Here is a 16,401-nt window from a genome sequence, read left to right as displayed (position 1 = left end):
TTTAGTTTTGTTACCCTTTACCCATTCAAAATAACATTAAACTCATAACTAAGCAAAGGTATGCAAGCAATGTGAGAACCCTATTCTCTCAGCAAGATCTGCTTAATCAAGATGCCCATTTTACCTTTATGAGACATTATGGCCTAGTGATTTGCATACACTCACAATCAGCAATCCTGAAATATGATCTCCTGCAACAGCTTTGCTTTATTTTCAACAGTAATACGTTGAATTATTTTTAACAAAATAATGAACATTCTGTTGCTGTCTGTGGAAATGGAAATAAACTATTTCCTCACAATCATGATCAACAGTGGTATATTTTTTCCACTGTGTGAAACTGATGAATCTCCTCCTTTTACTTATTAGGCTTTGGGTAGGTTTTTTCATAGCTTTTAGTGTATGTTCCATACAGTCATCAAAACATCACCGAAAAAGAGTCAGCCATTTAAGTTGCAAATGGTCAGGTGTTGGCAAAGTCAGACCAAAATCTGGAAAAGGCTTCAAGGGGAGCTGATGGAAGTGGATACAGTTACAATTTTTAAAAGGCTTTTGGACTGTACTTAGCTGGGAAAGGTGTAGAAAGATAGGGGCCTGATGTGGGAAAATGACTTGGCGTAGACTGGTATCACAATGAGCAAGGATAAAGTAGATCTACTGTAAATGGCACGTTTGATGCTATGCGATTCTATGATCATAAGTAAAACATCATAGAGATATCATAGAGATTTAGATCTTAGAAGGAAGCCTGTTGTTGCCATCTAAGGACTAGCTCGTATCACTTTTCAGCTCTGCACTGCCATGTAGGTTATAAAGTGTTAGGAGCTCAGTGAAGTAATTTTTTAATTCTGACAGCAACCTCTGCTCCCGGCACACTACCAGGAAATGAATTCCAGGGCCTTACCACACTTTCTATCTCTATAGATACCATTCAAACTGCTGACTTGTTCCAACATTTTCTGTTTTTATTTTGGATTTCCAGCTTCTGAAGTTGTTTTAAGTTTCAGGAAGTCGGAGGACTTGCACTGCTTAGGCCCCATAATCTTACAATCGGTTCATACGCTTGTGGCTTTTCACTGAAATGCAAGCACCAAAAGAATGCTTCCTCCCTGCGTCAGGGACTAGATTTTGACGTGATATATAAGGTGTGGTCTGACCAGAGCACTGAACCATTTGTGCAAAAACTCTGCTGCAGTTTTGGGTTACTAATAACGGTAGAGACTTGGATTCCAACACAATCAGACTGATGCAAAGTGAGTTCCTTGCTGTGGTTACAAGTGTCCTGTATGATTTTGAAAGAGGAATTAAACATGTTTCAGAGATAATAGAAGGTTTTGCCAGCTGAGAAACCATTATGTGTGCCCTTAGGGGAAGTGGTGATAGTTTAGTAAGAAGGTGCAAGGGAGCACCATTCCATCAAATGGCACAAACTTTGTTGCTTGATCCTTTAAAGCAGAAAATCTCAATGGAAGTGATTGCTTCGACTCATTGTTCCAATGCGGGATGGATTTACCCATCCCTCTCTGACAAAGAACAGGCCATCACCACATCAACTATGTATGTTGTGAGTATAAGTCAAAAGCATTGGGAATCCAAAGCCGAAGCTAAATTGATTGAATCGTTGGAGTCAGCACTGCTCTGTTGACACAATAACCTTGGCTTTAATTAATACTGACCCTTTAAGACAGGCTCATACTGTACATACTCTAATGTTTGAGGCCCACGCTGTTTGTGAAGCAATTCTGTGTATTAAATATAACAATGAGTTTTTGCTAATTGTACATTGGTGCCTTGGCACACAATGTTCTCATGTGCCACATGAACAGCTTCCTGGGTTAATATTTCATTTGGAGGTATAATGCAGAGTAGACTCTCCTGGCCCTTCGAGCCACACCGCCCAGCAACCCCCAACAACCTCAATGTAACCCTAACCTAATCGTGGGGCAATTTACAATGACCAATGAACCTACCTGGTTCATCTTTGGACTATGGGGGGGAAACCGAAGGACCTGGAGAAAGCCAATGCATTCCACGGGGAGGATGTATAAAGACTCCTTACAAAGGATGCTGGGATTGAACTCTGAACTCTGATGGCCTGAGCTGAATGGAGTCGTGCTAACCACCATGCTACTGTGGTGCCACTGTTGCAATTAAAGTTGTTACTATGGTCAACCAGACGCGCTCAGTATGAGAAAGTGGGGGAAAATGACATCAGATACTTATCTCAGCAGCTCACTATTTCTTCTTGATAGTCTACGCAGGAAGTCAGATTTAACTCTTCCGCATTAGGCAGCGACTGAACACTGACACCATGCTTGGGAAGGATTCCTCTATCTCTGGAGTCACATTTCTCACCGAATTTATACAACATGGACTCACAAATAAGAAAAAAATCCACAGATGCTGGAAGTCCAGGCAACACATACAAAATGCTGGAGGAACTCAGCAGGCCAGGCAGCATCTATGAAAATGAGTACAGTCGACATTTCGGGCTGAGACCCTTCACTTTTAGCTATCGAGTTTATTTAAATTTTGATAAAGCTGTTCATCATGTTGCTGGTATTTATATATTTATCCACATTTTATTCCATATCCACACTTCAACTTCTAAGTTTACTTTTTATATAATTCTTTATTCTTATGGTTGTCAAATGCTTTTTTTTTTGTTTTATGTCGCTCCAACACACTGCAGCAGTTTCCTACTGCATGTAAATATATGTGGTGAATAAACTTAGTCCTTGTTCCTTGATAATGAGGTGCATAAGATGTGATGGATTTCTGGGCCTTAGCCTTTATAGTGGAAGTTTAGTAAAAGGTTAGCATTAACTAAATTGATCAGCATAAGCATTTGAGATTTATAAAGAAACTGCAATTAGTTCATACAAAGTATTTGATTCCTCCTTAAGCACAGCAATGAAGAATAATAATAAACTTCCAAGAAGGGATACACATTTGGCAATTCCTTCTTCCTGTAGATGCTGCCTGGCCTGCTGTGTTCCACCTGCATTTTGTGTGTGTTGCTTGAATTTCCAGCATCTGCAGATTTCCTCACGTTTGGCAATGAAATGTGATGCATATCTAACTAAATTGGAGACCCAGATTTGCTGGAAGATCGTTGACGTATTCTCTCTTTCCCTCTTTCTGCCCCTGAACATTTCTGGCTTGTTATATATATTTTGATTACATACCAAGCAACTGTGTGGAAATATTAATGATAGCAGCCAAAGTATCAACAGTAGAGCTTATGACACAGACTGAGGCCATTTCAACCATTGGGTGCATACTAACTCCCAAGGGAGCAATCCCCTCAGTCATGTTCCCTTGCCACATACACTCAGTGGCCACTTCATTTGCTACCTTCTGTAGCTAACAAAATGGCCACTGAATGTATGTTTGTGGTCTTCTGCTGCTGTAGCCTATCCGCTTCAAGAAGCAATGTGTTCTGAATTAGAGATGCTCTTCTGCACACCACTGTTGTAATGCATGGTTATCTGAGTTTGTATCACCTTTCTTTTAGCTTGAACCAGAGCCTTTTTATCTGACCTCTGTCACTAACAAGGCATTTTCACACACAGAACTGCTGCTCACTGAAAGTTTTTTGTTTTTTGCACTGTTCTATGTAAACTCTAGAAACTGTTATGTGTGGAAAATCTTAGGGAATTGGCAGTTTCTGGGATACTCCATCTAGTGAAGTCATTCCATGGTCAAGGTCTTTAGATCACATTTTTCCCCATTCTGATGTTTGGTCTGAACAACAACTGAACCTCTTGACCATGTCTGCCTGCTTTTATGCACTGCGTTGCAGCCACATGATTGGATGAATAGATAATTGCTTTCATGTACAGGTGTACAGATGTACCTAATAGAGTGACCACTGAGTGAATCTCCCTGTATCCTTGCAACTTATTCTTCTCCACACATGGCCATCAACACCCCATTGACTTTTTTTGCCTTTTACCAACATTGAGGGTCAAAATGTAGAAATGTGCCTTTGAGCTGTCAGAGCAAACTAGGGCACTTGGCAGAAACCAACATCGTGGCAGAGAGCATCGAAGAATCTGCTGGAGGAACTCAGTGGACTGAGCATCCTCTGTGGGAGGAAAGAAACTGCTGATATTTCAGGTCAAAATTCTGCACAAATTCCACTCCTCCCACCAATTCTGCTTGACTATTGAGTACTTCCAGCAGAGTGTTTGATACTCTGGATTCCAGCAACTTGTGTTCTCCATGGTGACAGAGAGAAAGTGCATCTGAGGTCAGGATTGAACTGATGTACTGAAGCTGTGAAATACTGTGCCACTGTGTTAACAAACAAAAAAAAATGCAACATCTCATGAAATGTGTGTGTCATTCAATAGAACACTAATTTGGAAGTAAGGTGTTGGACGTATGAGTGATTTGGCCTGTCTACTGGAGATAAACTAGTGTATAAGCTCTTCTTGGGCTTCCAGCCGGGTACAGGTATCGATTTTAACCGACATTTCAATGAAAAACTCTCCCATCATCAGGGATGATGCCTGGACATGTCTAGTCCGGTGGTATTTATTGCCCCGTAGTATTCCAGTTCTTGACTATAAACAAGGTGGGACAGCAGAAACCTGTTTGGATGTGGACCAACTAATCAGGACGGATAGACAATGGGCTTATAAATACCACCGGACTAGACATGCCCAGGCATCATCCCTGATGAAGATGGCAGAGTTTGACATTGAAATGTTGGTTAAAATTGATATCTGTACCTGGCTGGAAGCCTAAGAAGACTTTGTTCATCACATTTGGTGGGAAAACACCAGATCCTCTTTTAACCTAGTGTAAAGAGAAAGAGACCACTTGGCCCATCATGTCTCAGCTGGTGCCTGAAGAAGTTCTCCAATTAATAGCTGTCCACGGCTCCAATTCAAGTAACGCTCCAGGTACACTTTTCAAGAACTTATTCAATTCTTGAGCTGAAATTACTCCAACTGTCCTGTCAGAAAGAGCATTCCAAAACATGATAGGCCACTAAGGATCATTTTCTTGATCCTTCAATTGTTGCTTTGCCAATTACCTTAAATTAATAAAAAACACTGCAGATCTGAAAATATGAATGAAAAGCAGAAATCTCGGCACTTTTAGCAAAACATGTGGAAAGAGAAACAGAGCTAACATTTCAAATTGAAGATACTATCAACACCTGCTGAGTGTTTCCAGAATTTGCTAATTTATCTTAAACTGTGTCCTTACTCAATGACTCTTCTGCCACTGAAACAACATTTCATCATTTACTCTCACAAAATGCCTTTTTCTTGTGTAGCAACAGGCCCAAACCTCTTTTGATTGCTTTACCCACCTCTGCCCATTACAAAACTGAGTTCACCATGTTTAGTATCATTTACTCACTTCTGCACCCTCTTCTGGAACTTAACATCCTTTCCACAGAATGCCACCCAGAAATGGACAGAATACTCCAGCGGCGACCTCACTAATGCTTTTAATCGTTCAAGTTCATTGATGTGATAAGCAAACATACATGGCATGAATGCCATAAAAATAGATTTTTGCAGTGGTGAGGTTCATGATTATAGCCCAAATTTGTAAACCCCAGAATATAACGCGCAGAAAAAGTAGAAGGAAAAAAATCACATGGGCCCTTGAACTTACTCTTTCATTTAATAAATTCATCAGTGTGCGTATGTCGGGCTCTGGTCCACTTGTCTACCTGTTTCTTCATTACTATTCATTTGTTTGTTAGTTGCTGTGTTGTATCACATGGACGATCATGGTCTTTCCATGACTATGATTGCTCTTGGCAAATTTTTCTACAGAACTGGTCTACCATTGCCTTCTTCTGGGCAGTGTCTTTCCAACACAGGCGATCCCAACCATTATCAATACTCTTCAGAGATTGTCTGCCTGGTGTCAGTGTTTGCATAACCAGGACTTGTGATATGCACCATCTGCTCATATGACCATCTACCACCTGCTCCCATTGACTGAATTGAATTGACTTTATTTCTTACATCCTTTACGTACGTGAGAAGTAAAAATGTGAGGAGCTCCGTGTGAATGTGCAAATTATAGTAATTTCTAATAAATAGTGTACACAGTAAGATTTACAACAGAACAGTCAATATAGCTTAGAAATACAATTGTGTCAATGTGAATTAATCAGTCTGATGGCCTAGTGGAAGAAGCTGCCTGTTGGTCCTGGCTTTTATACTGCGGTATCATTTCCCACTTGGTAGCAGCTGGAACAGTTTGTGGTTGGGGTGACTCGGGGTCCCCAATGATCCTTTGGGCTCTTTTTACACACCTGTCACTGTAAATGTTCTGAATAGTGGGAAGTTCACATCCACAGATGCGCTGGGCTGTCCACACCACTCTCTGCAGAGCCCTGCAATTGATGGAGTACAGTTCCCATACCAGGCAGTGAACCTGATCGGGGGGCTAAGCATGTGCTACACCTTGCCCAAGGGTGACCTGCAGGCTAATGGAGGGAAGTAACGCCTTACACCTCCTTTGGTAGAGACGTATCTCCACCCCGCCACCAAACTATTTCCTCCCCTATAGAGCAAAAATATGACTTAGCCTTGAATGTAGTGAATGATTCACCCTCTACTGTTACCTGGGGTAAAGAATTCCAAAGACCCATGACTTCCTGAGAAAAGTAATTTCCTTTTATGGCTGTCTTTGCCACAAGCCAGAGTGATGATAATCATTAAATTGGTTTTACTGATTGATATTTAAGGGGTATTGACTAGAACAAAAGCCCAGCACTCCTTCAGAGTTTAATACCTACCTGTGAGAGGTGATGGGTCCTCAGTTTAATTTCCCATCACTTCTGACATGTAGTGGTCACTCAGTAATCCAGATTTAGTGCTCAAGCCTCATGAGCAGGACTTGAATCCAAAGCCTTATGATTATCAGCAAGGGAGTTACCAACTAGGCCATGGCTGAGATCGTATTAACAATATATGTTTTTTCCTTTCTTGCAGGGCTTCACTCCTCCGATTGGTCTGTGTGTGGTTAAAATGGCCACTGCAAGTCCAACATGGTATCATTTGAACATCAGCCGAGCCAAGGCTGAGGAGCTTCTCGCTAAAGCTGGAATGGATGGGAGTTTCTTGGTGAGGGGCAGTGAATCAGTGGTTGGAGCATATGCACTTTGTCTGCTGTAAGTATCTCTTAATGAACGTGCAAAGACTAATTGTTCTATTAGGGACTCCTGTTACAAGTATGCTGAATCTCTAGAGCTACTATTATAGTTTGAGATGAAACAGGAGACAGTCATAATGAAGCTGATGTATTTCTGTGTTGTTTACCAATTCTGAGAAGTTTTCTTTCCAGTGTGTTCAATTTCCATATATGAGGAAAATGAAGTAAAACAGGAAGTAGCGAGGGAACTTGTCAGTGAATTGATGACTCATCTGTAAGAACAGCCCACTGGCACAGGGGGTGACATAAGAGAATACTTACTGGTTTTATGCAGATCTAAGTAGGTTGTTCTCAATACCTGAGAAGTCAAGAATGCCAATGAAACACCGTAGGTCGGAAGGAAAAAGGGACCAAAAGGTTTTAGATCACTTACAAGGAGGCTGCCTAGACTTGAGGACCTGATTAATAGGGAAAGTTTGTATAGATTATATATAGTTTCTAGACTGTTCAGCATGGACTAGAAGGGCCGAGATGGCCTGTTTCCGTGCTGTAATTGTTATATGGTTATATGTTATTAGGACTTTATTCCTGGAGCGTAGGAGAATGAAGGGAGATTTGATAGAGGTGTGCCCAATTATGAGGGGTATAGGTAGGGTAGATACAAGCAGGCTTTTTCCACTGAGATTGGGTGACACTGAACTAGAGTTTACGGGTAAAGGGGAGAAAGGTGAAAGAGTTAAGGGAAAGCTGAGGGGGAGCTTCTTCACTTAGAAGGTGGTGTGAAATGAGCTGCCAGCGGAAGCAGTGGATGTGGATTTGATTACAACATTCAAGAGAAGTCTGGATAATTACAGATAATTACAGGCGGGGTATGGAGGGCTATCGTTCAGGTGTGGATTGATGGGACAGGGCAGCATAACAGCTCAGCATGGATTGGATGTGCCCGAGGGCCTGCTCCAGTGCTGTCGTACTGTATGGCCTCTGTGGGAAATTGTTCTACACTGGAGATGTATTTCTTCAGAAGGGCCTGCTTCAGTGCTGTCGTACTGTATGGCCTCTGTGGGAAATTGTTCTACACTGGAGATGTATTTCTTCAGAAGGGCCTGCTCCAGTGCTGTCGTACTGTATGGCCTCTGTGGGAAATTGTTCTACACTGGAGATGTATTTCTTCAGAAGGGCCTGCTCCAGTGCTGTCGTACTGTATGGCCTCTGTGGGAAATTGTTCTACACTGGAGATGTCTTTCTGCAGAAGCCAGTTGGAATTTGAATTCTGTACAAATATTGGTTTTGATGTTGGGCCTGAAAATTATTTTAAGAAGCATTTGAAGTGCTGTTAGATAAAGAGGGGCACATGAAAATGATGGGCAAGCAAAAAAACAAAGTGAACTGGAGTCCTTTTGTACTATTGCACCTTCATATTCCACTATTGGCACCATGGGATTGTGCCCTTATTTCTCTCTGTACGTGACTAACATTGAGTCATGTTAATGATTTGAGGTCAGGAATAATATGCAGATCCTATCGTTCAATCCTTCTCCTTTCTGCCCTGCACTGAAGGGAAATGATCAGAAAGGAGACACTTGGCAATTGTAATCCTTCAGCACCGGTAATGCTTATTTCTGTAATCGGATTCTTACGATATTGGTTGCAATGTTCAAGGCCACCTGCAAAGTAAACGTTATCAATTAGTCAATGCCTAAACCTGAACATCGCCTTTGTGTTTTTTTGTGTGGTAGAGCCTCGTATGGGAGAATTTAACACATGCAGTTTCTTATTATTTATCTTCTCCATTACAATTGATGGTCCAACATTGACAGTAGGCCTAAAAGCTGCAGCTTGCCCTCAGAATATGTGGGCTAAGTAACAAAGTGGAAGAAAAGAGTTTCCTGAAAGTCGTCTACTTCCATGAAGGAGCTGGAGGATAACTGCCGTCATTTCTTAGGCTGATCATCAAGTTCAAGTTCAAGTTTAAGTTTAATTATCATTCAACTACAGATGAGTATAGCCAAACAAAACAAAACAGCGTTCCTCCAGAGCCAAAGTGCAAATTACATTACCAACAGCACACAGCTTGCTGCACATAGCACATAGCACAAAAAGCACATATGATTAAGATTTCAGGAAGAAACCATACAATCACGAAGCGAAGAAAAAAAAATATAACCCAAGTCCCGATGTGGCAAGACAAGATGTGTCATGGTCCAGCTGGTTCTTCCACTGAGCGAACACCAGAGGGCAGCACTACTTTGGCATCTCCTCCTCTGGGAGAATCCCACCGGTGACCCCATAACCTCAGCCTAGCCCTAGTCCTCATCTGAGTCACATCTGAGGCAACACAGCTCCCTCTTTGTCAGTCTCTCCCATCATCCAGTAAACCGCACTGGTCGTATTCTAGATTACAAATGTCCAATAGGGCCTTGCGATCACAATAAAAACATCCAGGACAGTCACTTGCACCGTGCACCTTCTTGGCACAATGGTGCACAACAAGTCCAGGTTACAACACAACAACAGTAGGCAATAAGTCCAGCTCCATTGCTATCGAGCAACTTACCGATGGGATAGTCCAGCAGGACCTGATGCTCTTAATATCCAGCAGTGACTTGGGATCATAAAAAAGATTTATAAGATGAACAAAAGAACCTATAAGTGGACACGGAGTGGCTACTGCATCGGAGCACACCACCATCTTACTGGATTTTACCTATAATGGCTTTGGGAACAAAGGAAGTTCATAATGGACCTGCCATTTCCACGATTCAGGTGTAGAAGATGGAAGTAGGGAGTACAGTATGGGAGTGACATTAAGGCTGAGAAATAGAAACCTGCTGATCACAAATCCATTCATTTTCAACTAAAATCCCATTGTTTTATGTTGATGGCAGAGGAATACTACAGAAGGTTAGCTGGATACAGATATTGATACCTAGGTATCTATATTTAAATCTGGACAAACACCAAGATATAGGTAGCTCTGGACCAAGAGCTGCTTAATAGGGTTAGTGTAGTTGGGTACTGGATGGTCAGAATGGAACAAGTGGGCTGAAGGTTTTATTCCTGTGCTGAATAACTCACAAACATCACAGTAATTGCATACAAGGCCTGCAGAAAATGTTGTTGACCCTCTGACATCCAGTTGGTTAAATTCTTTGGTCAAATCAACTAAGCATTAAAAAACTTGTTTACATACGTGAATGCATTAGAAGGCCTTCAACAACACCAGGTATGAGTTAGGTGTTGTTAAACCTGTCCTGTATACATTCATTTCCATATGTTGGGTAGAGAATGAAATTTCCTTATAAATAAACACATTTTTTATTTTTTTTATTGAAGTTCATCAAACAAACATTTCCATAAAATGTATTTCAGACATTGTACATATATATCATATAATCATATATATCACAAATCTCCACAAAGTATTTATCTGAGGTATACACTTATAGAAAAGAGTGGAAAGAAAAAACAAGCAAAAGGAAAGAACTATGTACAAGTAGGGAGTGATTTTTTTTTACAACAGATTCATTGATTTGTGAGAATAAAATCAGGCCTATGAGGCATTATGTAGTTAAACCATTTTTCCCAGTATGAATCAAATTGTTCCAGCTTATGGTTAACAGATGCTGTTATCTTCTCCATTTTGTAAATGTCCATTGTAATTTCCATCCATGTATTTAAAGTCGACTCTCCTGTGATAACCATTTCCTAGTAAGAGTCTTTTTACCAGCCACCAACAATATATTCATTAAATATTTATCTCTTTTCAACCATTCTTGAGGTATATATCCAAAATATATAGACTTACTCTCTAAGGGTATTTCACATTTAAAGATGTCTTGTAGGGCATTGTGTATCCCCCTCCAACAGTTTTTGATAACAGGGCAGTCCCAAAAAATATGATAATGATTTGCATTTTGATTTCCACAATTTCTCCAGCAAACCATATAACCATATAACAATCACAGCACGGAAACAGGCCATTCCGGCCCTCCTAGTCCGTGCCGAACTCTTAATCTCACCTAGTCCCACCTATCCGCACTCAGCCCATAACCCTCCACTCCTTTCCTGTCCATATACCTATCCAATTGTACCTTAACTGACACAACTGAACTGGCCTCTACTACTTCTACAGGAAGCTCATTCCACACAGCTATCACTCTCTGAGTAAAGAAATACCCCCTCGTGTTTCCCTTAAACTTTTGCCCCCTAACTCTCAAATCATGTCCTCTCGTTTGAATCTCCCCTACTCTCAATGGAAACAGCCTATTCACGTCAACTCTATCTACCCCTCTCAAAATTTTAAATACCTCGATCAAATCCCCCCTCAACCTTCTACGCTCCAATGAATAGAGACCTAACTTGTTCAACCTTTCTCTGTAACTTAAGTGCTGAAACCCAGGTAACATCCTAGTAAATCGTCTCTGCACTCTCTCTAATTTATTGATATCTTTCCTATAATTCGGTGACCAGAACTGTACACAATATTCCAAATTTGGCCTCACCAATGCCTTGTACAGTTTTAACATTACATCCCAACTTCTGTACTCAATGCTCTGTTTTATAAAGGCCAGCGTTCCAAAAGCCTTCTTCACCACCCTATCTACATGAGACTCCACCTTCAGGGAACTATGCACTGTTATTCCTAGATCTCTCTGTTCCACTGCATTCCTCAATGCCCTACCATTTACCCTGTATGTTCTCTTTGGATTATTCCTGCCAAAATGTAGAACCTCACACTTCTCAGCATTAAACTCCATCTGCCAAAGTTCAGCCCATTCTTCTAACCGGCAAACAGAGAGGTTACTATCATAATGGGATTTCTGAGAGGGTGTAATAAAATATCTTATCAAGTTTTTCCATTCAAACTCCCTCCATTTCTGTGAACTGGTACACTTCCATTGATATCTCCATATTGTTCTCCATTCTTCCTCAGATATAATTATCCCTCCTTCCTTCTCCCATTTTGTTTTAATGTATGAAGTTGAATGTGTTTTAAGATTTGACAGCCCCTTATACATGCTTGAAATGATTCTACTACCATTATCTGAATTATATGTTTTTCTAAAGAGCTCTATCAAGCTTGTACTTGCCTTGGTTACATTTTTAAACGTCTTATTAACATATTGTCGCATCTGTAAATACCGATAAAAATCTTGTTTTTCTAAAAAGTGTTTCTCTTTAAGCATTTCAAAACTGAACTGTGTTCCTTCTTTCGTTATGTTGCAAAGAACTGTTATTCCTTTAGCTGTCCAGTCCTTAAATCTAGCATCCAACTTATTTGGTGTAAAATCCGAGTCATATGCTCACCATTTAAGAATTGCAATATCTCCCTCTAGATTATATTCTTTTATAGTAGTTTTCCATATTTTTAGAGTCAATTTCACTAATGGGTTATCAATAGTATTTATGTACCTTTGCAGGTTGTTATCAGCCAAAATTACTTGTATGGGGATGGGAAGTACCCGCTCCTCAATGTTTTTCCATTGAGCGTCATATGATGGGTTGCACCAACATATCACAGCTCTCAACTGTGCTGCAAAATAATAATCTCTAAGAGAAGGTAGGCCCAATTCCCCCTTTTACTTTGCTAATTGCAAAGTTTTGAGATGAACTCTAGGCCTTTTACCCTGCCAAATATACCTTGATAACATCTTGTTCCATTCATTGAATTGATTTTGATTCATCTCTATTGATAGGGTCTGAAAGAGATATAACAGTCTGGGCAGTATATTCATTTTAATAGACTCAATCCTTGAACTGAGACTGAAAAAAGGAATCAGATTCCATCTTGCCACATCTTCCTTAATTTTTTTATATAAAGGCTGATAATTACATTCTGATAATTTTGCCAAATCTTTTAGCATAATGATGCCCAAATATTTGAAAGAATCTGTAAATAAACACATTTTTATGTTTTCAAGGTAAAGCTTCAGTTGAGTTCCATTGCAGGAGATTATGTATGTTTTTCTCCTGATGGGTGTTTACAAATGTATCATTCTCAAAGTGCACTGTATTTCTTCCCCTCCGGTCCTGTGATCTCCGCCACGAAAAATGAGTTCAATATCATCATCTTCTGTATCGCCACTGAAGGCTAATGCAGAAAGGCCCATAGACCATCTTTTGAAGTCCATTGGGCAATGGTCAGTATGAATGCTCTGGAAGCTTTGTGGGAAAAGGACACAACAGATGGTTTCCTGAGCAGAGTTTAAAAGTCATTTGGCAGAATGTATCAATGGCTGAACCAATAAACAAGCACGAAGACCTCACTTTGTTGAGAATGAGGGGACCCTGCCATCAGATCTTTTGCACACACGGCAGGCCTATTGAACTCCAGATGTGGCACTGCCTATGGGGTCACCAAAGACAAATACTTAACTGCACTGGTTAAAGGTGCAGGTGCTTTATCATCTTCCCAGCTGCAATTATGAATGGGAAATGTCAGAGGTACTCTCATCCTATAACTAGGAAAGCCATGGGTTCACAATCAAACAATATGTTCTTTTTGCCTGTTCTAGCATAAGTTTTGATTAGCCAACTGATGTATTTTCTTTAGGAAATTGAGAACCTGAACTTTAATTTGTCGTCTGTGCTGCAACTTGTTCAACAAAGCAACAGCCAGTGGAGAAAGTACAATGACCTAGTTTTAAATGTTCATTACTGGTTTTCAAGTCAGATGCTTCCTGTACAGAGATTGTCATCTCCATTTGTTGCACTTCCTCAACTATTCACATGCGATAGCTTCCATTAGTAAATCATTTTGTCTTCAATTCCATTTAAATGCAGGCACATTTTGTTTCATTTTTCCCCAATATTGTCTGAATTTTATAACGAACAATGAAGATTTGGGAGAATGGGGGTTGAGAGGCATAATAAATCAGCTGTGATGAAAAGGCAGAGCAGACTCATTGGGCTGAATGGCCTAATTCTTCTTCCACATCTTATCGTCTTTTCAAACCCATTGTGCTGTAAGTTGCAGTCTGTCGGTTTGTGTGAGCAAGCAAACTAGAAATTTGTCTAAAAATGCATAATGTTAAAATGAGCCAAAAATCAGAAACAGAAGAGATTCTGTAGATGCTGGAAATCTTGACAATACACACAAAATGCTGGAGGAACTCAGAAGGTCAACACGTCAGTCTGAAAACAGAACCTTGTATGTTCACAAGCAATTGTTTCCTTTTAACAGAATGCACTAAAAGCACCATCAGCACTCCATCTCCAAATTATAATTCAAATTCCAAACACGGGGTGTAAGTGCTTTGTCGAGAAGCTAAGTTGCTGAAGCTGTCTATTTAAATTTGGAAGGGGTGTGTTCTTTTAAAAATTTGTCTCTGATGTTTCCCCTGTTTAAATGTTTGTCATGCTGGCACCTGCTGTTTCTCTTTGCTTTCACATCCATTATTCTTGTGGTAGTGAAGGTCACGTTCCAGGGTAGAAACAGCAAGTGCAAGAGGGCATTGCTTTGAGATGAGAGAGGGGAAGATTAAAGGAGATTTCCACAGAGAGAAACAGGTGCCTGGATTGTGCTGGCAGGGGAGGTGGTGGAAGCAGACATCATAGCTGCATTAAAGGGCATTCAGATGGGCACATGAACAAGCAGAGTATGAAGGTATACAGATGGGATTGGTTTAATCTTGGGCAGCACAAACATCTTGGGCCAAGGAGCATGTTCCTGTGGTGTACTGTTCTATGTTTGTAAATACAGAGTTAAAGACAATTTACTTTGTAATCACAAGAGATTCTAGAGTTGCTGGAAATCTTGAGCAAAACACATAAAATGCTGGATGAAGGTCAGGCAACTGCTGACTGTTTATTTGCTCAAGCATTTTGTGTGTGCTACTAGAGGTCACAGGTTAAAGGTGAAAGGGAACATAAAGGAGAACTTCTTCACTCAGATGGTGGAACGAGCTGCCAGCAGAAGTGGTGGATTTGGGTTTGATTTCACATTTAAGAGGAATTTGGATAGATACATGGATGGGAGGGGCATGGAGGGATATGGTTTGGATGCAGATCGATGGGACTAGCAGATTAGTAGTTTGGCTGGGCTGAAGGGCCTGTTTCTATGCTGAGGTGTGTTCAGACATCCCACCCTGCAAAAACACATTTCAGGGAGGTAGCACCATCAATCTGCGGGAGACTCCCGGAACTTCCAGGAGAGGTGGGATGTCTGCAATAGAGTAGCTCCTTAGCAGCTAGCCAGTTAGTTTAAATAACGTTAGCTATGCTAATGAATGAATGACACCTGTTCAACTCACCTCAACAGTGATTTAACCCACCATGGGCAATAGAGAAGTCACTGTTGCAAACAGTGCAGCGAGCAAGACTGTCATTATTTTTGACATTTATTTATTTATTTATTTATGTAAATTGTCATCTGGATGAAAGAACAGTGCAAGACAAGGCCGAATTGTAATAATATCTTAAAGCTGAGGTTGGGCCAGAAGATGCAAGTTAATCTAAGTTCATTATTTTCTTAATATTCTCATTTTTGTTTGTAGCAAGTACTGATTTCCACTCCCATCTTCATACCCGGCCTTTACATTGATCCCCCAATATCACATCACATACACTCTCACTCACTCACTCACTCACTCACTCACTCACTCACACACACACACACACACACACACACACACACACACACACACACACACACACACACACACACACACACACACACACACACACACACACACACACACACACACACACACACACACACACACACACACACACACACACACACACACACACACCCTTGTCCTCCAATCTTTAAATGTCTGATAATTTTTTTTATCCTTTCTTCATTTTTATTGAGGCACCTCAAAAAATTCCCACAGATATCCTTTTACTTTGTAGTTGCAGCACTTCCAGTAATTTTTCACAAGTATCTAATGGTGTTTAACCTTTATTAAATTTATGCCAAGAAAGCTCTTTTTTGGTCACAGTAAATGTCTTCTTGCAATGAACCCAGGATACACCTTCACACGCAGTAAAATGTCAAAAATAACATAGCACAGTACCACGTCATATCAGCAAAACCACTGACAACTGAAATTGTCTTAAAATGAAAGGAACACAAGAAAATACTCTGCCACAGTTTGGTCATTTGCAGTCTATACTTCTTTAAAAAATAACCGTATCTCCTCTGTAAACACCTGAAAGGCCTTTGGGCTGGATTTGGGCAAAATCAGATTGATTCTTCTCATGCTGGTTAATGACAGATTCTATAAACACTTTGGCCTTTAACTGTTAACTTTGAAACATTAT

General features: G+C 40.5%; 1 protein-coding gene across 2 annotated transcripts in view; it reads left to right on the top strand.

The window, feature by feature from the left end:
* The window catches only part of LOC140734215 (phosphatidylinositol 3,4,5-trisphosphate 5-phosphatase 2-like), a 209,514-nt gene that overhangs the window by 65,252 nt on the left and 127,861 nt on the right, over nucleotides 1-16,401 (top strand). For both annotated transcript variants that reach the window (XM_073057895.1, XM_073057894.1), the window contains exon 2: nucleotides 6,975-7,153. In XM_073057895.1, coding sequence (XP_072913996.1) covers nucleotides 7,011-7,153 — 143 coding nt within the window. In that variant the 5' untranslated portion in view covers nucleotides 6,975-7,010. The remainder of the gene's footprint in view (nucleotides 1-6,974; nucleotides 7,154-16,401) is intronic.

Source organism: Hemitrygon akajei, chromosome 10, assembly GCF_048418815.1.
Source record: "Hemitrygon akajei chromosome 10, sHemAka1.3, whole genome shotgun sequence".
Classification (NCBI taxonomy): Eukaryota; Metazoa; Chordata; class Chondrichthyes; order Myliobatiformes; family Dasyatidae; genus Hemitrygon; species Hemitrygon akajei.
This window is presented reverse-complemented; position numbering and strand designations above follow the sequence as displayed.